This window comes from Ostrinia furnacalis, unplaced genomic scaffold (genome assembly GCF_004193835.3).
Source record: "Ostrinia furnacalis isolate ACB-3 unplaced genomic scaffold, ASM419383v2 OfSCF5941, whole genome shotgun sequence".
NCBI lineage: Eukaryota > Metazoa > Arthropoda > Insecta > Lepidoptera > Crambidae > Ostrinia > Ostrinia furnacalis.
The window spans coordinates 205061-228943 of record NW_021136180.1 but is presented as its reverse complement, the minus strand read 5'-3'; the positions used below and the strand labels follow the sequence as shown (position 1 = coordinate 228943).

At 38.6% G+C, this 23883-nt stretch overlaps 3 protein-coding genes across 7 annotated transcripts in view; 2 read left to right on the top strand and 1 right to left on the bottom strand.

Moving 5' to 3' along the window:
- The window catches only part of ae48 (alpha-esterase 48), a 44170-nt gene extending 42110 nt beyond the window's left edge, over window positions 1–2060 (top strand). For all 4 annotated transcript variants that reach the window (XM_028316853.1, XM_028316852.1, XM_028316851.1 and 1 more), the window contains one exon: window positions 334–2060. In XM_028316853.1, coding sequence (XP_028172654.1) covers window positions 334–979 — 646 coding nt within the window. In that variant the 3' untranslated portion in view covers window positions 980–2060. The remainder of the gene's footprint in view (window positions 1–333) is intronic.
- Window positions 2061–3709: 1649 nt separating this feature from the next.
- On the bottom strand, window positions 3710–7274 carry LOC114361714 (esterase FE4). 2 transcript variants are annotated; one of them, XM_028316855.1, is made up of 4 exons: window positions 7106–7238; window positions 6624–6756; window positions 4975–6254; window positions 3710–4388 (listed from the first exon to the last, which is right to left on the bottom strand). In XM_028316855.1, exons 2-4 carry the CDS (start codon window positions 6753–6755, stop codon window positions 4229–4231), a joined length of 1572 nt encoding a protein of 523 aa, XP_028172656.1. In that variant the 5' UTR covers window position 6756; window positions 7106–7238; the 3' UTR covers window positions 3710–4228. The 2 variants fall into 2 exon arrangements, with proteins under 2 accessions (XP_028172656.1, XP_028172657.1); XM_028316856.1 differs by lacking the exon at window positions 7106–7238 and adding an exon at window positions 7253–7274 and having other exon boundaries at window positions 3906–4388.
- A 1920-nt stretch (window positions 7275–9194) lies between these two features.
- Window positions 9195–23623, top strand: LOC114361716 (Protein associated with topo II related - 1). Its single transcript, XM_028316857.1, has 12 exons — window positions 9195–9310; window positions 12075–12156; window positions 13473–13571; window positions 14207–14310; window positions 16201–16299; window positions 16602–17501; window positions 17869–18245; window positions 18862–19012; window positions 19935–20034; window positions 20425–20558; window positions 21503–21616; window positions 23573–23623. Exons 1-12 carry the CDS (start codon window positions 9272–9274, stop codon window positions 23621–23623), a joined length of 2250 nt encoding a protein of 749 aa, XP_028172658.1. The 5' UTR covers window positions 9195–9271.
- The last annotated feature ends 260 nt before the right edge of the window (window positions 23624–23883 follow it).

Genomic DNA, 23883 nt, shown 5'->3' with positions numbered 1-23883 from the left:
AAGCTGACTGTACATGAGAGCTATACCTACTATTTGTTGAAAATTAACGCCTATTGCAGTAACTTAATATTTCGCGTGTGTAGCTTGCTTGATGTTTCATCGTCTGTAGATTAAAGAGTAACATTTTAAATGGAGTTAGGTTTCTAAATTCATTCTAATTTTATTCTATTACCTTATTTGTCGTAACGCCACAGTACTAGCTCTTATTTACAAGCTGTTATTTATGTAATAAACAAAACCATTCCTGGCTTTCTGGAACTCTTAACCCAAGATCTTTACTTGGAAGTCTGTCGAAAATATCACTTACTTATTAGAAAATCTTCTCCATTCCAGAAATCCCACACCTGACGAGAACCATTACATCACCGTCACTTGGCTCCCTGTAACCCACGACAACCTCTACTTCATCAACCTTGGCAATGAGCTCTCCCTTGGCTCCAACCCCGATAAAGAGAAGATGGACTTCTGGGACAGTCTCTACACCAAGTATTACAGAATCTGGGAGCACCCCAAGACCAACACGGAAGAAGTCGTCCGCAAACACGAACCGATTATAGTGGCGGAGCAAATACAGACCCCTGAGGCACCCCAGCAAGAAATCATAGTTGAAACTACAGTCGGAAGCGTGGAAGTGGTCGATAACGTGAAAGAGGACACGCCAGAACCTGAGCCAGTGCCAGAAATCGAGCCAACTCCAGTAAACTTCGTGGAAATAGCCGAAGAAATACCCGAGCCACAAGTCGAAACGGTGTCGAATGCTCCAGCCGAAGTCATTGAACCAGTGAAAGAGGCCCAGTTTAATGGAAATGGGAACGTAGCTAAGCCTAGAACGTCTAATGAAATAAAAATGGTGCAAAACGCCAATGGGGTTCCTAAAGACGTTATAAGAGCCAATGACCCACCCGAAGATGACCTCCCCAAGAATATAGGCGTGAACAAGTTCGTCAATTTCTTCGAATCGCTCGGAGGTAAGAAGTAAGCCATAATTAGATTAAGTATCCATTTATTTATTCCCTGGCATTTAAAACATTCCATTTATAGTTTTTTGGGACCAAAAATATTGAATACATATCAAATTCTAGTGTTTTGTTTAGGCGATTTTAAATTATTGGTATTTAATACTGAAAGTTGGGTTGCATTGGGTCGTAGATGTTGGTACGATAGGGCTCGATTATATTACCTGAAACTATACTTACCTAATTTATTATTTCTTTAATGAAGAAAATCGTGGTATACTTGCGTATATTATTATTATCTTTTAAATCTCACTTATTGTATAAATTACAATCACAGCAGTAAAACTGTCCATAGGACTTTTTCTATTTATATTCCTTCCTCTATTGACACTTCTAGATTTATATTTTTCATTTTTAAATTGACTAAACGTATATCAAACGTCACGACCAATGTACTCGTATACTTTATGTGTAAGATTCGTTTATGTAAAAATATTGTGTAAATAATGATTATGTCTGAGTGCTATAGATTTTTTCAAGCAATATTAATGTAGTAAATTTGAAAATTCTCTTAAAAATATTGTATGTTTAAATTAATATTAACTTTTATGAAAACTAAGTCAGTAATCTTGTAAAATAAAATTTTCATTAATACGAAACTTAATTTTACAACTAGTTCAAAGTTAAAATCTTTAATAATTCAAGTTTCGTGCTCAGCATGATACAAATAAAGGTTGTTGTTCATACACGCGAGCATTCGCTAGTAATGTTACAATCCAAGACTTGATATGAGAGCTATATCATTATGAGATGCGCGGTGTAACGCTCGGTTCGGCTCGCGGTGTAATGCTCGAATCTAAAACATTACATGCGAATACTCTGTGTAGCGGCACCTTAATATTTAAAATTTTAACATTTGTGTTACAAATTAAATCATACTGTCTATTTTTTGGCTACTTTTTCCAGTTTTATCTAAGAAATGTAGATATGTGCCAATTTCGAAAATAGTTCTAATTTTATTCATTATTATATTATTACTTGGTAATAATAGAATTGTATTTTTATATAATTATACTTGTGGATTAATTAAATCATGTTAATTGATATGTTTGTATTATTTCTTTTACAAAAAACACCTAATAATTAGTAAATTTTCACTTTACACAAATAAAAAAGCAAATATTTCTCAAACATTTTATTAAAACAATTGAGTTATTGTAACAATAATAATTATATTAATTACATTTAAGTACTCAACAATTGAATATAGAATTATATATTTTTGGTTATGTATATCACAGATACTTGAAATGCTATGCGTGGACTCTTACTTAGGCACTTTATCATAAAAGGACACTTATAAATTCAATCACTTATGCACTCCACAATGTTAATACGAAGTCTTGAGTTGAGTTTTAAAGCCCGTATTCATAAACGATGCTTGCTTAAGTGAAGCAAATCGAAGGCACAGCGTTGAATAGAGCTTTGTGATTGGTTCGTATCATCCTGTGCGTCCACGCGCTCTGTGAGACCTCATAGTAATGTTTGTGAATACGGGCGTAAGTGTCATTTTAGAGTAATGTGCGATGCAGCGATATGTATGAGGAATGTTACAGAATTCAGAATCAGTTACTTTTATCAAAATAACACACAATTATTCCCTCCACCTACATAAGTTTCATACAAACCAACATACATAGTACTCATTTAGTTGATACACATACATAGTACATACAGGTTGATACAGTCTCATCAAAAAAATAAAATATCTATCGAATTTGTTCATTAACACCTTCGCTGCCAGCCTAAAAATGGAACTGTTCCGTTCGGGCCATGGGGGACAATGATGGGCGACACTTTAACTTTCCGTTCGGGCCGCGTCGGACAATGATGACCGCGAGTCAGACCTATGTTTAAACCTCTGTATTGAGCCGATGGACAGCATTTCTTCAATAATTCTCATATAAGCTGACCCGCGCGGCTCCCAAGATTAGTGTACGTCACTTGGTTCTCAGGTAAAGCTCGGACTTAGAAAAAAAAATGTGGATAACGGTAGCGCAATGAAAAATGGTAATTATACAATGCATTTTTGCAAATTTATCAACTTTTTAGCAAGATAATAACGGTTTATGTATTAAAACATATCGTTTACTTATTTTATATAATCCCAACTAATATTATAAATGCGAAAGTAACTCTGTCTGTCTGTCTGTCTGTCTGTCTGTCTGTCTGTCTGTCTGTTACGCTTTCCCGCTTAAACCTCGCAACCGATTTTGATGAAATTTGGCATAGAGATAGTTTGAGTCCCGGGAAAGAACATAGGATAGTTTTTATCCCGGTTTTTGAAACAGGGACGCGCGCGATAAAGTTTTTCTGTGACAGACAAAATTCCACGCGGGCGAAGCCGCGGGCGGAAAGCTAGTAAACCTTATAATATTCCTATTTATGCGTAATATAATATATCAAAAACCTACCAATGTACAACTCTTTATTTTTTTGGTTATTCTCTTTTTTTTTTTTGGACGCGAGCGGGGATGGTCGACGACATGACCGCGCGGCCCTACGGAACGGATTTTCGAATTTTCGCTCGCTGGGGCCATGGGGGTCAATGATGTCCGACGCTTAATAATTCGATGTAGAGACTCAAAAACAACTATATGTTAATAAAATCCTTTATTTATGTTTATAATGTAACGATTTAACAAAAAAAAACAATCGACGAAAATTGAAAATATTGAAATTTTTACTTGGCCTGGTAGGAAAGTGCAGTGTCGGACAACATTGACCGCGTTGGCGTTCAATGTGTTAATCAAATTTAATCATGTCATACAAAACGTAATAAGCTCATTTATAGTCAGATATAGCATACGCATAGCTATACAGGGTGTTAGGTAAATGGGTATATGAGCCGACACTAACCCATGTTAACATGGTCATATAAATGGTATGGTGAAGTCAGAAAATTGATATCTTCATTTTAATTATTTTAATTTTCATACAAATCGGATTTTATAAAATTTATTTTGCTTGCTCAAAACGAATGGGATGATTCCATAGTTTTGCTCGCGAGTGTATAAATGCGAAAGTAAACTTACGTATTCATGTCTAAACCACTGTGACCCCATAAATAGCTTCATTCATTGGAGATATCCCCAACCCGTCTGGCCAGCGTGGGGAGTGTAGGACAAATCCTCTTGCCTCTGGTCAATTAGAGGGTCGTGCTCCTGAACTGGAGATTAAATGACCTGATGATGATTTGATAGTCAACTACTCTATAACTTGGACATTTCCCCACACACTTCGACCCAAAACTTATAATTATCCCAGTCAATATTCTTCGTAAGTGTAATTTCATCGTTAATTACCAACATTTTCTTCTCTTTAGGATCGTAAGGCGTCCATTCCAGCTTTTGGTTGCTCCATGATGGTTTACTGAAAATAAAATACATAGATATTTATTAACTTGTACGGGTAAGGGAATCATCAATCATCAGGCCTCATCACCCGGTCTGGCCAGTGTGGCGAGTGTAGGCCAAATCCTCCATTACATCATCCACCGGACGTCCACTGCTGAACATAGGCCTCCCCCAAAGACTTCCACATCGCACGGTTGGTAGCGGTCTGCATCTGCCTTTCTTCATTTGTGTCTGGTAAATTACAAGGGTGCCTAGTTCGAAAATTATAAATAACTTGAAAAAATCGAACTGCCTAAGGCGGTAATGGAACCCACGACCTTTCAATATTTCTGTTAGATGTTTAAGGGTAGGTATACCCAACATTGATGAAACAAACGCTGACCGTAACAGCGTATTACACTTGAAAATTTCGACGGGTACATCCAGTGTCTAAGTAGCTCAGTTGGAAGAGCAGTCGCCCGGCAAGCGGAAGGTCGTGGGTTCAATTCCCGCCTTAGGCAGTTCGATTTTTTCAAGTTATTTATAATTTTCAAATTAGTTTGAGATGCGACTCTTAACGCTAAAAATTAAATAACTCCTTGGCCCTAACATCAAATACTCACCCATATTTTGCAAAATTAGTCCACGCTTCTCTGAAAAAATTCACCATAGCCCAATCTCTTTTGTCACATTTCTCAGTCTTATTCTTCCTGTAAAATTGATACTGTATTGCGTCTCCATGGGTCGAGCCTTTGACTCCAAGATTCTTCATTACACTTATGTTCAAATTGCCAAAATAATGAAACTTGTAAAAGTATAGTTCGTTGCTATGTTTAGATATCAATTCAGCGAAATAAGTCTGATCTCTATTAAAGTACGCGTCTGACAGCATTTGTAAATAATCCAATTTCAAGTCATCGTTTAATTCCTTATTTTTGAAATAGTGTCGCTTGATTGCTTTTCCAATTTTATGCCTTTTTGGGTCGTGTTCACTGAGATGTAAGTACATCGGTGCAAATTTATGGAAATCCTTTTCAAAAACTATCCCATTTTCGTCTGTTCTCACAAAAGCTGCTCCCTCGTACATGTTGGAACCGAATAATGTGGGTACTTTGATGAATCTGTTAGAACGGATTACGTCTAACGGAGACTCATCCCAGAAGTTTTCGACCCCTTCAAACTTTTTCTCCACCACCCCCATGAGAATTGGGTTCAAAACTGGAGGATCTCTTTCTATGAAACTGTATGTTGTCACTAATTCTTCGATAGGCAAGTTTTGGTAGAATTCATACAACTCAGGTACAGTTTTAAAATCTTTGCCGAATTTAGACGCTATAAACTTGGCCATGCCAACGTTATCTTGGACAGAAAAGAATACATCACCAAGCGTATGACCTGATTGCGCTATAATTTTATGAAACAACCCAACACTCATTTTTGACGAAAGACAACCAGCACCAAGAGCAGATCCTGCACTTTCTCCGAACACAGTTACATTGTTCTCATTACCGTTGAATCGTCTAATATTCCTTCTGACCCATCTTAAAGCCGCTACACAATCCTTCATTCCAGCGTTACCAGGCACTTCTGGAGTCTCCAAACATAAAAACCCTAATATGTGCAACCTGTAGTTTATCGTCACTAAAATAACATTCTGCTTCATAAACAGATCAGGTTGGTAATAATCTCCGTAACCGATCAATAATCTGCCTCCATGTATGAAGAATAATACAGGGAGTTCGTTCAATTTCTCAGCAGGCAGGCTCGGTGTGTAAACGTTTAAGTACAAGCAGTCTTCGGAGCCTTCAAACCCTTTGAACGAGTACGGATTCATCTGGGCGCATTTGTTGCCTGGTTTTGTGCAATCTCTGACGCCTGACCAGCTTTCCGGAGGCTGCGTGTCCTGAAATGCAACAGGTTTGAAGTTATTAACAGAATTAATTTATAGTCTGTAGCCTTCCATGATCAATGGACCATTATTGTTCTTGAGATTACACATTCAATCAAAGCAATAAACTTTTTGGTTGTTCATAATATTAAGTATAGAAGTTGAATTTCAATCAAAGGCTTAAAAATTAATACCTGCCAACCTACTGCAACTAATTTATTTTGAAAGACGGCTTTTAAAAAACGTATGTCCCAGTTTAATCCTACCACTGCTTCGGGACAAAAAACAGGCCAGTGCTGGGAAGAAGCAGTAAAGAAACTCAGCTTCTTTTTCAAGGGTAAAAAGTTTCTATAAAACTACTTATAATAGAAACAAAATACGAACCCTGAACCGTAGTTTTCCAACAGGAGGCTTGGCATAGGGGATCCCTTCGAAGCTGTAATATTTGATCCCTTCAAATGTGGTACACTCCTTGCCTTGTATTACTCCTTCTGCAATACTTACCTGGCAAGCCATGCTGAAAATATTGTCAAATTAATTTAGACCACAAAAATATTATCTTTAACAGGTGCAACTCCTGTGTAGCCAGGATCTACAGCTTGACCGCCAATAACCCAACCAGTGAAGGTCAAGTTCGTCCAGGGGAAAGTTAAACTGTTATTGGACCCGCAACGAAATTCAGAAGAACATAGGAGTTCGAAGTTAGGACTCGATTTTCTTCCAGTGCAAATTAATCGAAGCTAGAATGCAAGGTGAAAAACATGACTGATCAAAAAAATAATTTGCTATAGTGGGAATTTAATTTTGCAGTGATTTCTGGGTTTTGAACAATATTTATTTATTTAATTTAGTTTAATTTTAGGTACCTTAGCAGCTGGGGAGAGATTCCTAGGCTGTTTCACTTCTGTAAACGTAAACGAAGTTTTCTCTCTAATAATATTATAATCCTTATAAACAAAATTTTTTTGTGCTTGATTTGACTACAAAGAAATAAAGTGGAAATAAATACCTACATAAAAGTTGAGCGAACTTTGCACTATGCTAATTTATTTTTTCGTAATTTTCGTGTCGATTTGACTAAGGTTGTTGAAAAATATCGATAAATTGATATATCGAAATATCCATTAAAATATCGATATCTAAATTTTATCAAAAACGATATTTTTTTTATAAACATAATTTTTATAATATTTGTTATCGTTGTTCTTGATTTATTAAAAATGATGACTGTGGACTGTCCACAACGTGCTCACTGCCTCGCTCTTAATGATAGGACTTCTAAGAATCGAATTGTACTATGTTTTCTTTCAATCCAACTTTTTTTAGACTTCTTTTTCCATACAAAATATTTGTAGTTATACGGAGTATTAGGTAAATGGGTATATGAGCCGACATTAGCCCATGTTAAAATATGCATATAAATAGTATGGTGAGGTCAGGAACTTGATATCATCATTTTATTTTTCATACAAATCTGTTTTATAAATTAAATTTTGTATGAATATTTAAAAAATTCAAATTATGATATCAAATTCTGACTTAACCAATTACCATTTATATGCATAATATGTTATCATGGGCTAGTGTCGGCTCATATACCCATTTACCTAACACCCTGTATAACCATGTAATCCAAAAATTATCAACATCACCTTGTTTTCACAATAATGAATGATTTACATAACTTATCTATGACAATGGTACGGTGACGGTGTTCTAAAAAACTATTATGCGTTTAGGAATGTTCCTAATACTTTTTAACTAGGTTTCATTCATAGAATATACCCCTAAAATTTCTGGAAATCAAAAGGAGCACGATGTATTAATTAGTATTTATCTAGTAATTTAATTAGGGAGATGAAGTGGAAAAGGCCAATTTTTTTTTAATCAAACCGATATATTGATATTATTAAAAATATCGATGCAATATTATAGGTATCGGCAATTTATTGCATTTCCGACATCCTTAATTTGATTGACACTTGTGACAGAAATGATAGGCAAACACGAGAGAAAAAAAAGCTTTTATAAATGCAGTGACATTAGGTCAAATTCTAAGGCTAAGGACACATGTTAATTTCTTGATATTTTTACAAAAAAACCTATGCAAAAACATGCAAAGTTCATATCGTGTTAGGTTATAGGGGTTCCGTACGGTACGTACCTGCCTTTTAATAACTAAAAAAGTGGTCAGTCGGTCTATCTACAGTACAGTGCAGCAGCAGTATCACGTGGGTCGACTGCGGTAACGGTAAAAGAATTTTGCAAAAAATGAATTTATCGGGATCTATCAAACAAAAGATACTACACACAATCACACGCACGTCAAACTCTATGCAATTAAAATAAGGGTTCCTTGTCAGGACTACGGAACCCTAAAAACCAGCCAAGTGTCGTCGTGCCACGCGCAGTGTAGGTACTATAGGGTCCCGTATTTGGTATTTCCCGTTTACTTCATCAAGGTCACCTTTTCAGCGTTAAAAATAGGAGTTGTACTTTAAAATTATACTTAAAGAGTTGCTTATTTTTTTCGATATATGGATCCATTTTGATCCATTTGCGAAATATATAGTAAACTTTTTTTTGTAGGTTTAGGGTCCTTGCCATAGAGGAATTTGGTCCTTGCAGTAGTTGCAGGCAATCCTAAAAATACGCACAAATTATAACAAAGCATTTTGTTGCATTTTTATTAAATAAATGTTGGGATTAGATATTGTCTTCTTTAGAAGACTTTGCGTGGAAGGCAGGGAAATCTTTTCAGCGCCCCGGTCTTTGTAGGAAATTGTTATAAAAGACCGGGGCGCTGAAAAGGTTAAGATTGATCTAACGATAAGCTTAAAAAAATCGTATAGATAACCGTGACATTATTGTACGCTAACTAAACGCAGAGGTCGGGCCAGAGCGACATCTTGCGGTCATGTTCAAAACGAAAGTGTCATTATTGTCACTTCAGTAATGGCGGCCACGATCGTTTCGACATATGTAGCGTGACAAGTCATGTCGTTTTTGTCCATGTTATATGAAAAAATCCAATGGCAGATTCTTTCTTCGGGTTCGATACTTCGTTATCGGTGAGTTCATTAACATTCCTGCCGAAAAATCAGTCCGAATTCCGTGTAAAATGTGTTATTTTGTACATACATAGTCTCCGTGTCAGCATGCAAGTATGGTTTTAATTTCGTGAATTCTAACCATTTTCTAACACTTTTCCAGTATATTCTTGCACAAACCTAGAATAATACTCATATCCTATTAGTTTTAAACATAATTAAGTACAAAATACACTTGTAAATACTTATTTTGGATCATTGTAGTGTGGTTTGGTTCAACATATTTCACTATGTATGTCATTCGTGGACGTTGTTTGTACGTGTTATTTTATGTGTATATTTACGATGTTTCGAGTCCCGTCTTGCGTCTGTATGCATAATAACAACCTATCTCCTTTCGATATGCGTGTTGTACGATTCGGAATACTGGGACTGCTAACAGTACCTAAATGAATCACTATAGTAGCAATATCAGTGATAATAATAGGGGCAAGGGGCTTTCTTCGAATAAAACTGATATCATATTGAGTGTCAAGTCCGTTTGTGTGTTGCTAGCTATGTAAAACATTAATTTTATGTATATTTTGCCTAATACATTAGCAATAGCATTTTAGCATTTTGATTTTGAAAACCAGCATATTTTTTGGAATGTGGCCTTTACTTATCTGTAATACCCATAAATGTAAATAATTTAACTACTTTTTGATTTGATTTTGATATCAATTACTTTGTTAAATTATTCACAATCACATTATCACTTAATAAAACAGCATTTATTATTAGTACATCTAATATTATAATTATTGTGTTGAGTGTTGAAGAATTCAAGTTAAAATTCAACGCATTATGCACCCCAAGAGTGTCATGAATATTTTGGAGGTTAGGTTGTGCGTCGTATGTAAACACTTTGGGAATCATACTGGAACTATCTCTGATATTTACATATTTGTATCACTTTTTGACCAACTTCAACAAAAGGAAGTTTTCAATTCGGTTGGTACTTTTTTGTACTGATTTTGTACTGACTAGTTGTGCTATTGAAATTGGCTCGACCTAGCCCAGGACAGGAAGAAATGGAACGGGATGCAGGAGGCTTTTGCCCATACAGGGTGCCACAAGAGTGAACAGACAGATGCTTCTAACTTAATTTATAAATAAATTGTCATTTGTAAACTTGTAGAAATAAAAGATTTTAATTTATTTTATTTGTTGTGCTATCGCACACCAAGCAAAGCACAGTGGGGCCTATCTCTTTGTAATAGGGGATATTTTGCAACAAGAATGTATAGTCTGATGTGCTTTTGCCCGCGGCTTCACCCGCGTGAAATTTAGTTTGTCACAGATCGTCATAAATTATAGCCTATATGTTAATCTGGGTTATAAACAACTAAACTTACTATACTGTAAAGTTTCATCAAAATCCGTTCAGCAGAAAGAGTAACAAACATCCAGACATCCAAACTTTCACATTACAATATTATTGTAGGATTGGCATTTGTATGAGGGATTTACCCATAATTTTCCAACTTTGAGATATGCAACTACAGAATTCAGAGATTCCCCTTTTTGAATTGGTCTGTCACAGAAAACATAACAGTGTTCACTGTTCATTGATAAAACTGAAATTTCTTATTGAAAACAATGATAAAGTAAATAATTGATTCTACATACAATATCTTTGCCTATTTTATCCTCTACAAGTTTTATTTTTGCCATTAAAGGTAGCCTATTCCTTCTTTATGATGAAAATTGCATTATTAACAAAATTTATCAATATTAGCATTAGTTCAGTGGTTTAGGTGTGATAAACAGACAAACTGGCAGTTACTTTCGCAGTAATAATATTTGTACAATACAATTTATTAAAATAAAGATTATACAATATTTTATAATTTATTTTGCTTGAAAGTATTTCTAGTTGTGTTTATTGCTTTATTTTTCCACCACACTAACTTGAAATGTAATTAAATTAAAATGTAATATCCTTGTACTAATTATTGAAATCGTTTTAGTGTCTTGTTTAGATAATTGCCACAAATTCCTTCTGATTACTTATTGTGTTGTGTGGCTTTACTAAATGTATGGATGCTGGAAACATTGAATTATCGGATAGATCCAGTTTATTCTGTAACCTATTATTGATATCGTTTGATAGAGCTTGTGAAGCACTTTTAGAAATAATTGAGTGAGATCACTTATCGTTTATCAATACACTAGCGACCGCCCGCGACTTCGTACGGGTGGTCCCCGTTTTACCCCCTTAGGGGTCGAATTTTGCAAAACCCCGTCTTAGTGAGCATCTACGTTCTAAAAGGAACCCCCATGTAAAATCTGAAACTTCTAGCACTTGTAGTTTCTGAGTTTTCGTGATGAGTGAGTGAGTCAGTCAGAGACCTTTCGCTTTATAGATGACTAACTTTAGCCCGCGGCTTCACCCGCGTGGAATTTTGTCTGTCACAGAAAAACCTTATCGAGCGCGTCCCTGTTTCAAAAACCGGGATAAAAACTATCCTATGTCCTTTCCCGGGACTCAAACTATCTCTATGCCAAATTTCGTCAAAATCGGTTCAGTGGTTTAGGCGTGAAAGCGAGATGATGGTGTCTTAAATAAAACTCTGGTATATGTTCACTGTGTAAGCTCGTGCAAGCACTGACGTCCATCCCGTGTGGCGGCCCGACTACGACTGACCCCCACCGCGCCGTACTAGTCAGTGTTGCCATAGCGCACACTCTTTATTTGTGTAGTAGTACACCACATGTACTGATGACTTTTGCGTTGTTGCAGAACTTAAATGACGATGAGGGAGCTGGTGAACCTTCAGAGGACGAGTACGATGCTCTCAACGATGAGACCTTTGGACAGGACTGTGAGTATTCATTACATTTGTTCGTTTCAGCCAAATGACGTCCACTGCTGGACAAAGGCCTCCCCCAAGGATTTCCTTAACGATCGGTTCTGCACTGCCTGCATCCAGGTACTTCTCGCAACCTTACACCAGATCGTCGGTCCACCTAGTGGGAGGCATCATTGGGGGGCATTCATCACATTAACTTAATTTAAACGAATGAAAGAACGAAGCGCGACAGCAATATAAATACGCGCAAGCGATAAGGATAAGCTTGGGGTCATTGTACGAAATTCTATCTGCTCGGCGACCGGACTTTAGCGTGGAAGAAAGGTTCACAATCACAATCCCCTATTGATGGGACAAGTAAACGGGGCATATGGGAGAAGCCACACGGTGCGCAAACATTTTGCCGCTTCACTGTACACATGGTGGTATGCGGCGCAATACGGCACCGTCTCGCTCACAGGGTTCGCTTACAGGCTTCGGCAGGGTACTCACCTGCCATGTAGCACGTAACGTAGCATGTAACGTATCCAACCTTCAAGTGAGTACGGCTCGTCCACGGTCATCGCGTATCTAGCTGCGAGCTCCTGGATCCTACTGCGAGCCGCCTTTGTGCTCGCAGTGATACCGCCACTCGGCGGGTCGCTGCGATCTCCCTGCGAACCACGCGCGAGCAGCTCGCAGCGGGTTCGTGCCTATGTACTCACTTGATACAGTATCTGATACATTACACGCTACGCGGTCTGCTGGCGCCGCGCCGCGACCGCATCGCACCGTGTGGCTTCTCCCTAAGTGCCTTTTCACACGTTCCGGTTGCCGGCTATCCGGCGCCGGGTACCCGGTCGTGAATGTATGGGCATGCCGGATTAATTACGCCGGAACATGTGAAAGCTCCGTACCATGCACATACACTTCACCACCGGGNGTTCCGGTTGCCGGCTATCCGGCGCCGGGTACCCGGTCGTGAATGTATGGGCATGCCGGATTAATTACGCCGGAACATGTGAAAGCTCCGTACCATGCACATACACTTCACCACCGGGTACCCGGCGCCGGATAGCCGGCAACCGGAACGTGTGAAAAGGCACTAAGAGTAGGCGCACACCGTTGATTTTTCGTCGGCCGATAGTTTAGTCGGGCAGTTGATCAGTATGGGCATGTATGGGAGTGCGCACACTACGCCGATTCGAATTGGCCGATTCTTCATACAAATTAAAATCGGGCACAACTATCGGCCAACTAAAAATCAATGGTGTGCGCCTACTCTCAGTGGAATGACCCAAACTGACTGATCACTGGTAACAATAACTAAGTATTGAATGTGTCCACAGCGGAAGAGTTCGACTGGGAGGTGCAACACGAGAACTTGGCGCTGCTGGATCGAGGCCGTCATCATGGCGGCATCGACGACGCGGCCAACTCGCAGCTGGGTGCGTAAAATATGTTACATTAGTTGTGCCCCGCGGTATTACCCGCGGTAAAACGTAGCTTATGTGTTAATCCAGGGTGTCAGCTAACTCCTAATCACTCAAGCCATTTAGACGTGAAGAAGTACTCACAAACTTTCGCCTTTATAGTATTAAAAGCACACATGCTACTAAGTAGCAATTGGTCAATAGTGGCATGCTATCGTGCTAGTAATGAGCATGTGTACCTTTAGATTAAAAACCTTATTGCAGCATACGTTTTTTTAGCCCAACCGTATAAAGTATATTGACAAAAAAAGTCTTTTTTGTTTCGTTTCGGTTTCGTGCAATTTGCCAGTGTCAATTAATAAATAATTATATTATTCCCTTAAGAAGGAAAATGTGGCACTATACTGAAATCCCACTAGAACTTTTGAGAGAACTTGTTGCTGAAACTGCACTGTTTTGTTTCATTTTCCTAAACTTGTGCCTTCACAAATACTTAACGAGTTAACAAATCCATCATTATTCGATGAAACATTAAATTAAAGAACTAAACTGCTAAACATGACGTTTTACATTCCCGCTAAAAAGTATTTTACCTAATTTGGTCAGCCACAGTATGATATTTGACCTAATTATTCGTATATTTGTTACAGAGGCATCTCTATCCCAGCTAGTACTGGATGAGACGGACGCGCCGCAACCGCGAACGCTCGGTTCCAACGTTTGGCGGCACGACGGGATACCAAAACCTATTACAGTAAGTGTACTAAATATGTACTAATTGTACAGTGATGGTACTAAATTGTACTATGTTTGTACTAATGGTATAGTGTAGGTACTAAATGTACTAATTGTACACTTAATGTACCAGTTTGTACAGTAAGAGTACTTACTTTGTACGTATCTTTAGCTATTACTGGACGAAACAGATGCGCCGCCGCCTCTAACGTTCGGCTCGGACGTGTGGCGGCACGACATACTACCCAAGCCTGTTACTGTGAGTACATTAAATTGTACATTAAATGTTCAATGAGTGTTATGCAAAAATCTATTTTTTTTAGTTTATTTAGTACTCTTTTACATGGCACATTTTTTTTTACTTTAAATGTTTATGTACTACACATTAGGTCAATAAATGGGTCTGTGCTGAGAAGAATAAGCGCAAGAAACTCGGTCACTATTGTCTTTAACAACCTATTTTTAATAAGTGTACAAGATACTGTACTATGGTCAATAGGTACTTTCAATCTACACATTTTTGTCATTTAAATATTTAATCATCTACCTTAAAATTTATATTTTTATTAAATATTTTTTTGTACCGTGAGTGTATTATCTAATGTATAATGTACACATTATGTACAATTTGTGTACTAAATCGTGCATTAAAAATTAATGTAACAAAAATAATTTACACAAAGAAACAAAATATACCCACATTTCTGTCTATTTTTTTCACCTTAAAATTTTCGCATGCAATATTTAAGTTCATGTGATATAGATGACACGCTTTATTTAGTCTTATGGCTTTAAAATTAAGTTAATTTTGCATTGATTTGCCGAAATGAAGTTCTAAGATCGTATTTGTGAAAATGTTACTATTTACTTGATGTTTGCACTTATGATTTACGTGAGAAGAAAAATTATTGGGCGGTTTTTCAGCACGCATGGTGTTTTGCGTTAGGTATAAGAGATAATGATGCCGACATTAGTGTGATGGTAAAGTCTGGTCGCGGAGCACGTAGAATTTTGTCCAATGACCCCAAGCTACCTATCCTTATCGCTCGTCATGAGATATATTGCTGTCGCGACTGTGTGACGGGCGGCAGCAGTGAGTGTGCGAGTGCAACAGCAATATAATTACGCGCGAGCGATAAGGATGGGTAGCTTGGGGTCATTGGACAAAATTCTACGTGCTCAGGGACCGGATTATAGTTATTTATTGTTCAATAGGGTATTTGACACCAAATAATTAAAATTTTGTCTCTCAGTAACAAAATCTTCTTGAAAAATCACTATAGTTCTAAGCTAACGCTTAATTCAGTCAGTGACTGAGCTATGGGAGCGGCATGGGAGGGGTGACATTGATATATTATGACGTGACACAGCATATAGATGACCCAAACTGAACTGTCCCACCAAACTCATTGACAGAGGGGCGGCACCATCGTTCAACTAATAGTTTCCTACATGACAAAAATCGGAACCAGCGATTCGGTATTGACGGTGGCGCCCCGCATGTCACGGGTAGGACAGTTCAGTATATTGGGTCTATACAATTCTGAAGCATAATTTGAGGTCTCACTGACGTTTGACGTTACAAAAACACCCTCCCGTGCTGCACCCATACCTCAGACACTGACTGAGTTAAACGCTAAACCCATACCTACCGTATTGTTAAAGCCCGGTCTGTGAGCTCGTAGAATTTTGTCCAATGACCCCAAGCTACCCATCCTTATCGCTCGCGCGTAATTATGTTGCTGTCGCGCTCGCACACTCACTGCAGGCGCCCGTCGCACAGTCGCGACAGCAATATAATTACGCGCGAGCGATAAGGATGGGTAGCTTGGGGTCATTGGACGAAATTCTACGAGCTCACAGACCAGACTATACTTACATCCTGTATAATGTTATATTTTTGTCGCAGCCGGTGCAATCGCTCAAGAATGTGTGCACGGTCGAGGAGTTGGAGCGGCAGCTACGCCAGAAGCAGCCGCAACCGATCTCCAACCAGAACTTCTTCCAGGTTTGTCCCTTATTCCGTTGTGATAGAGTTCAAAATGCGGCAGCAACATATTGTACTAATTTAGTACCAATTTAAGCTGTAATTTTATGATGGTGTGTAAGCTTCCTTCATTGTAATAAAGTTTGAAATACGGTAGCAACATGTTAAGATTTAGTACCAAATTAAGCTGTAACTGTTAACTGCCATCTAGCGGCAATAGGTACTACGGGACTATTCCCACCTCTCGTTCCCACCAATCAAAAAAATCACCTTTAGTTATTTTTTATGTCAAAACTGCTCCTAACCTAACTGAATTCTTTCAGCCAAGATTCCAACCGGTTATCCTACAAAGACCACCGGGTCTCCAGGCCCCGGTACCACTACCATTTGCCCCACAACAACAAATGAATCAACCACTAAACAAAATAATCGGCCAACCCAACCAGATGCAGAACCATCTGGGTCAGAACATGAGCCAGATGGGTCAGAACTTGAACCAGATGGGTCAGAACATGAATCAGATGAGTCAGAACGTGAACCAGTTCATGCAGTCCTCGAACCAGATGTTCCAGAACAGTATGGGTCAGGGTAATCTCATGAATATGTCTCAAAACATGCAGGGTATGCAGCCTAATCATATGATGCAGAATCAGATGGGTCAAAACCAAATGACGGCTAATGGCCCTTTCAGTCAGATGGGACAAATAAATCAGTCAAGTAACATGCAGATGAATCAAGGCATGGGTCAGATGGGCCAAAATTTACAGATGGGTCAACAACCTATGAACCAGATGGGTCAAAACGCAGCGCAACTCGGCCAAAACATGAACATGGGTCAGTTGGGCCAAAACATGAACCAGATGGGTCAAAACCTAAACCACATGGGCCAGAATTTTAACCAGATGGGGCCGAATATTAATGCATTGGGCCAGCAAATGAATCAGAACCTGAGTCAGATGGGTCAGAACATGAACCAGATGGGTCCTAACGTGAACCAGATGAATCAGAACGTGAACCAGATGGGTCAGAACATGAGTCAGACGGGTCAGAACGCGAATCAGACGGGTCAGAATCAGATGATTCCGAACGGCAATCAGTTTGGGGGGCCTGGTATGGGCCAGTACCCTCATATGATGGGCCAGCCCAGAATGATGGCGCCGCCTGGCATCAACATGCCCAGGCAGAATTTCAGCCCGAACATGGCTCCTTTCAATAACTTTCGCGTAAGTATAGTTTAAAAATTTTCTTGATATTAGCACTAATAAGATATTTTTAGTTAGTTTGCCCAGTGCAGAGATGTTTTTAATTGTTTATAATCTTTTTTAATTTCAATTTTCGTTCTATCTTACTTTTCTAAGAATTTTAAGAAAATCTTAGTACTGCCATATCACTCGACATATATCGTGGATTCAATTCCCAATGTTACTGTTTTCAAAAGTCAAGCTTTAAATGTTGATGTTGCTTCACAAATGTACGAATGTTAATAAATAATGCATAACATAATAGTAATTGAAATTACGATTCGCATCTCTCCAAGCAAAGTATTTCCAAAAAATATAATAATTCTTTCACGTTTCTATAATTTTTCAGGCCCCATCAATCCAATCGAAATCAAACGAGCCTGTCAACCACAACATTATGAATCAACCGATCCTCAACAAGAACACTTCACCGCAGAAACCTTTGGCGAATAGCTCGCCACAGACGAAAACTGTCAAGAAAGAACAACCAAAAGTTCAAAAGAGCCGAGTGTACAACAATTCCAAAACGGTGCCCCAAAACTTGACGTCGCAAAACTTAGTTCAACTAATACAGAATACTCATCCGATGTTACAACAGATGAGCACGAGTTATCATAACGCGAGCCATCATCCGATGTTGAATAATCGGAACATGTTCGGGAATAATCAGTTTATGAATAATCAGGTGTTTAACCAGAGGCAGAATGGCAGTTTCAGTAATAATATGTGAGTATATTTAAAATATTTCAGTAGATAGATATTCATATTATTTTTATTCATATTAAGATCATTTTAAACAGGACAGTAGAACAGAACTATAGTCTTCCCGTAGATGTCATGAGGCTATTAATTTAATATTATACGTCTTTTTTTATTGCGCTGATTCTGCTCCACACTGATGGCTGGAGCCTATAATGGATGATATTATTATTGTTTGTTTACACATACAATGTCACTATTTTGTTGCAATTTCTTACAAAACTTGCGCGCAGAAAGCAAATCTAGTATGTAAAATCATCAAACTTCTAATGCTCGTATCTCAGTTCAGACTCAGTTTAGAGGTATACATACATGTCATAGAAAGTTTGGTTTATTACACTATTTTGTAATCAAAAAATAAGGTTTGGTTACGATGGCCGCGCGAATAAAAAAGACGCCACCTTTCATACAAAATCTGGCATTGCCATTTAAAGGAAATCCGAAGTTTCGCTGACGTACGTACCAAAAACAACCTCCCATACCTTTAGTATAGGCCCTTTTCAGCGCACTTATACACGTCTGTGCATATAAACATTTTTCTTTCCATCTTCTTTAAAATAAATAAATTGAATTATTTTACCAGGCACCAAACGAACGGTGAGGACGGCAAACCCATTTCAACTGTAGACGAGTACGCTGGCCTGATGACGCAGCGAGAGAAGCAATGGCTGATCAACATACAGATGCTACAACTCAATACTGGAACTCCGTACATTCACGACTTTTACTATACGGTAAGTTTGAAAATGAAGCAAGTCATGGCTGGTATTTTTTAGTGAGGGAAAGGATGGCTGGTTATGAGCGAAGTAATGGCTGATCAAAATACAAATGCTACAACTCAACACTGGAACTCCGTACATTCACGACTTTTACTATACCGTAAGTTTGGAAATGATGGAAGCTATGGCTAGTATTTATAGTGAGCGAATGAATGGCTGGATATGAGCGAAGTAATGGCTGATCAACATAAAAATGCTACAACTCAATACTGGAACTCCGTATGTACGGAGTTCCAGTATTAGAATGTTCTAAACTTTTATTATATGGTAAGTTTGTTAACGAGGGAAGCTAAGGCTGGTATTTTTAGTGAGAGAAAGAATGACTGGGGGAAGCTATGGCTGATATTATTTGCAGTGAGCGAAATTATGAGGAGAGTTATGGTTGATTAACAATGATTTTTTTAACCGTGTATGGTTTCTTACTTTTGTGAGCCAAGTGATGGTATGAAATGAAATGTCTATTCATTTAGCTAACCCTTATGATGACGACTTCAATGGCTGTATGATAATCCTTATTAAAATGACTTATGCCTTTTTAAGAGACCCCTATGGTAACATATAACATGAATTTTGTTTACATAGGGGTCACTAAAAATTAGGGATTAATGGTGAAAACGGGCACAACACCCGTATTCACAAACGATGCTTGCTTAAGTGAAGTAACAAATCACAGCGTTGATCAATAGAGCTCTGTGATTGGTTCGTGTGTCACCCTGTACGTCCACGCGCACTGTAATACCTCATATTAATGTTTGTGAATACGGGAGTTAGTATGCTACAAAAAGAGGATTTTGATGGCTGTTTTTTCATTTTAATGGCCTTCAAATGAAACTGGACTCTATTGGCTTAAAGTTAATGCTAAATTTTTTTCCTACAGGTGTTCTTAGAAAGGCAAGCGAGTAAAGAAAAGGATTCCGTGAAAGAAGCTCACAAGGCGAACCAACAGAATCATCCTTTCTACAGCGGAGGTAGTAATTGTAAGTAACTGTTAACAGCACGACAAGCTACCCATCCTTATCGCTCGCGCGTAATTATGTTGCTGTCGCGCTCGCACACTCACTGCGGGCGCCCGTCGCACAGTCGCGACAGCAACATAATTCTACGTGCTTGTAGACCGGGCTTTAGAGCAGTAATGCAAAATAGCATCTCATCATCTCATCATCATCATTTTCAGCCATACGATGATTTCCACAATAGCTGGTTGGTAGCGGCCTGCATCCAGCGCCTTCCCACTACCTTTATGAGGTCGCCGGTCTACCTTGTGGGCGAACATAAAGATAGTACTTATGTATCTATTGTATCTTATGTAATTTACAGTGATCTGTTTGTGTGCCTATTTTAAATAAATAAACATTTAACCCTTACAGCGGTGAAGCAAGAAAACCATCCACACGGGCGCGAGAGACACAACTCCAACCGCCACAATTCCACGAGCGAAGACGCTCCCACACCGCGAACTTATGTCCCCACACAGTTTGAGAACTCTCTGGGGAAACTACAGGTGAGTTATACACCCTTAAACCATCGATTGATCCATCCATCTAGCCTTCACAACTGACATGGGCGCTTTGTAACTGACATGGGCGCTTTATAACTGACATGGGCCCTTTATAACTGACATGGGCGCTTTATAATTGACATGGGCGCTTTGTAACTGACATGTTCGCTTTGTAACTGACATGGGCGCTTTGTAACTGACATGTTCGCTTTGTAACTGACATGGGCGCTTTATAACTGACATGGGCGCTTTATAACTGACATGGGCGCTTTGTAACTGACATGGGCGCTTTGTAACTGACATGGGCCCTTTATAACTGACATGGGCGCTTTATAACTGACATGGGCGCTTTGTAACTGACATGGGCGCTTTGTAACTGACATGGGCGCTCTGTAATTGAAGTGGGCGCTCTGTAACTAACATGGGCATTCTTTGGTTGACATAGACGTTCTGTAAATGACGTGGGCGCTCTGTAACTAACGTGGGCGCCCTGTAAATGACAAAAGCGTCTAAAGTCCGGTTCGGCACGTAAAATTTCGTCCAATGAACCCAAGCTATCCATCCTTATCGCTCGCGCGTAATTAAATTGCTTTCGCGACTGTGCGACGGGCGCAATATAATTACGCGCGAGCGATGGGTAGCTTGGGGTGATTGACCGAAATTCTAAGTGCTCGGCGACCGGACTTTACATAAAACTTTTTTTTTTTTTTAAAAGATTATTACCAATTTGTATTGCCCAAATTACTAATAGTCCCATTAGCCCCTCGTGGTAAGCTAAATAAGCTTGTGTTACGTGTGAGCTCACCACAATAGTCGAGCGGCGGTGGGATTCGAACCCGCGTTCCTCGTATCTCGAGTCGGCCACTCCGACCCCTTCACCGTTCGGCTATCGTGGTTATAACTTTGCGTGTGAAACCCCCCATTTGAATTACATTTGTTGTCCCCAGTGTGGCAGTGTGACGGCGCCGCGCAAAATCATCGACGTGGAATTAGTGGGGGCGGAGCCCTCGCGCGCCTCGTCCAGGGCTCCCAGTCGGGCCAGCACCACCAACCCCAACGAGGTAAAAAACTAGCCAAACTCGAATCTGGGTAGTTTTAAATAAATAAATAAACAAAAAATGTATTTATTGCCTTCGAACCATTAGACATAGTTGACACTATTGACACTTTTGACTTCAATTTAGCACTGAAAATCGAGTTCGTTTTCAATTTGTTGTATAGTCTGGTCCGTGAGCACATAGAATTTTGTCCAATGACCCCAAGCTCCCCATCCTTATCGCTCGCGCGTAATTATGTTGCTGTCGCGCTCGCACACTCACTGCGGGCGCCCGTCGCACAGTCGCGACAGCAATATAATTACGCGCGAGCGATAAGGATGGGTAGTTAGGGGTCATTGGACGAAATTCTACATGCTCGGTGACCAGACTATAGTCTAGATCACAATGGTAGTTGACGCTATAGACCTGGGGGCGTAGTGTGAGTTTAAATCAAACGTATTCGATATGCGTCAAAAAAATCTGTGAAGATTTCAGTTCTTGAAACTTGAAAGTACCCGCTAGGGCGCTATACAACCCGTCATACATTTAATGTCATTTTTACGCAGTTTGATTGAAAACTAATTGAGTTTAAAAACCTGAATGAGGTGTTATTTTTAAAAATATATATTTATAGCGACCGCCCGCGACTTCGTACGCGTGGCCCGTTTTAACCAATTAGGGGTTGAATTGCAAAATCCCGTCTTAGTGAGCACCTACGTTCTAAAAGGAATCCCCATGCAAAATTTGAGACTCCTAGCACTTGTTTTTTCTGATTCTGAGATTACGTGATGAGTGAGTCAGTCAGTCAGTGACCTTTCGCTTTTATAAATATAGATTAGAGACGATAGGTGAACATAAAATTCAAAATTCAAAATTCAAAATTATTTATTGTGAAACATAGGTGTTTACAGATAAAAATATTACATTGTGATAGTCTCACTATGTTTCGCCTGGTTGGCATACAATAATATAAGTGATTAATAAATCAATGAATAAATTAATAATTCACATGCATTAATGACACAAAACACTTGATTGCTTATTAAGTAGTCAAAACTATAAGTCACTAGTCGTCGTAATATTACAATGTCAATTCAATATTAAAAATTCAAAAATAGTAATTAAAATGTCATAAAAAATTACTTATTATTATTTTAGTTTGTGTCGTGTGTGTTTGTTTTAGAAACATTTAATTTCAAATTTAAAGTTTATCTGTCATAAATTCATTAACACTATAATAGCTTTTCTCTGCAAGAAGACTTTTCAGTTTTAGCTTAAATAAGTTTATATTGAGTTCCCTTAATGTCTTCGGAATTTTATTGAATATTGCGGGTATCATACAAAACACACTTTTACGCATAAGCGCAGTATTGCAACTACGAACAACCAATCTATTGTCCCGGCGTGTCCGGTTATTAATATCTGACATATTTTGAAACATTGCAGGATTAGATCTAACAAACATCGCTATCTCTAGTATATATAATGATGGTAACGTTAGTATTTTAAATTTTTGGAAAAATGGCTTGCAACTTTCCNTCGAAATGCTGCGATGAAAGCTTCAGACGTAAGATCTCCCACCAATTCCAAATGTATGGCTTTAGTGCACATACATATAAATACAGAGATATAAGCCTTTCGTGTCTTCCCTCCACGGCCTTTGGACATGAGCACGTTGAATGGTCCTGCAAAGTCGACGCCAGTGTATTCAAATGGACGTGAAATATTGACTCTCATGTCAGGTAAGTCACCCATAACTTGGCTTCTTGCCTTGGCATTTGCTTTGGCACATATTATGCATCTGTGTACATGTCTTTTTATTACATTTTTAGCCTTTATGATCCAGAATCGTGACCTGAGATGACACAACATCAGCTGAAGCCCGCCGTGCAGAGTCTTCTGGTGTGCGTCTGCAACTATTAACAAGGTAAGTGCATTTTTATTACTTAATATCATTGGATGTTTTGTATCTCTTTCCAGATTCGCGTGTCGCAGTCTACCGCCCACCCTGAGAATCTGTTCTTCATCTAGGTACGGATTTAATGATTTTAGTGTGCTATTTCTCTTAACTCTTTTGTATTTCTTTATGTCTTCTATCTCTTCTTCAAAATCGACAATCTGTGCCTTTTTAATGCATATTTTCAAAGCTTCATCTAATTCTTTTGTACTTATTGCTCTCATTTCTTCATTTATTTTTAATCTTTTGTAGTTTAGAAATCTTTTCATGTAAATTATAATTTTTTGAAGTTCTTCCAAATTGCTATAGTTTTCAAAATGTAGGATTGTGTTGT

Excerpts from the sequence above, each read along its gene's own strand:
- LOC114361714 (XM_028316856.1), bottom strand. The coding sequence starts at position 6,755 with ATGGCTTGCCAGGTAAGTATTGCAGAAGGAGTAATACAAGGCAAGGAG. Across the intron at positions 6,255-6,623 it reads TTGGAAAACTACGGTTCAGG|GACACGCAGCCTCCGGAAAG; the intron begins GTTCGTATTTTG and ends GTTGCATTTCAG. Across the intron at positions 4,389-4,974 it reads ACTAATTTTGCAAAATATGG|TAAACCATCATGGAGCAACC; the intron begins GTGAGTATTTGA and ends TTTTATTTTCAG.
- LOC114361716 (XM_028316857.1), top strand. The coding sequence starts at position 9,272 with ATGGCAGATTCTTTCTTCGGGTTCGATACTTCGTTATCG. Across the intron at positions 20,035-20,424 it reads CTACAGCGGAGGTAGTAATT|CGGTGAAGCAAGAAAACCAT; the intron begins GTAAGTAACTGT and ends TAACCCTTACAG. Across the intron at positions 20,559-21,502 it reads ACTCTCTGGGGAAACTACAG|TGTGGCAGTGTGACGGCGCC; the intron begins GTGAGTTATACA and ends TGTTGTCCCCAG.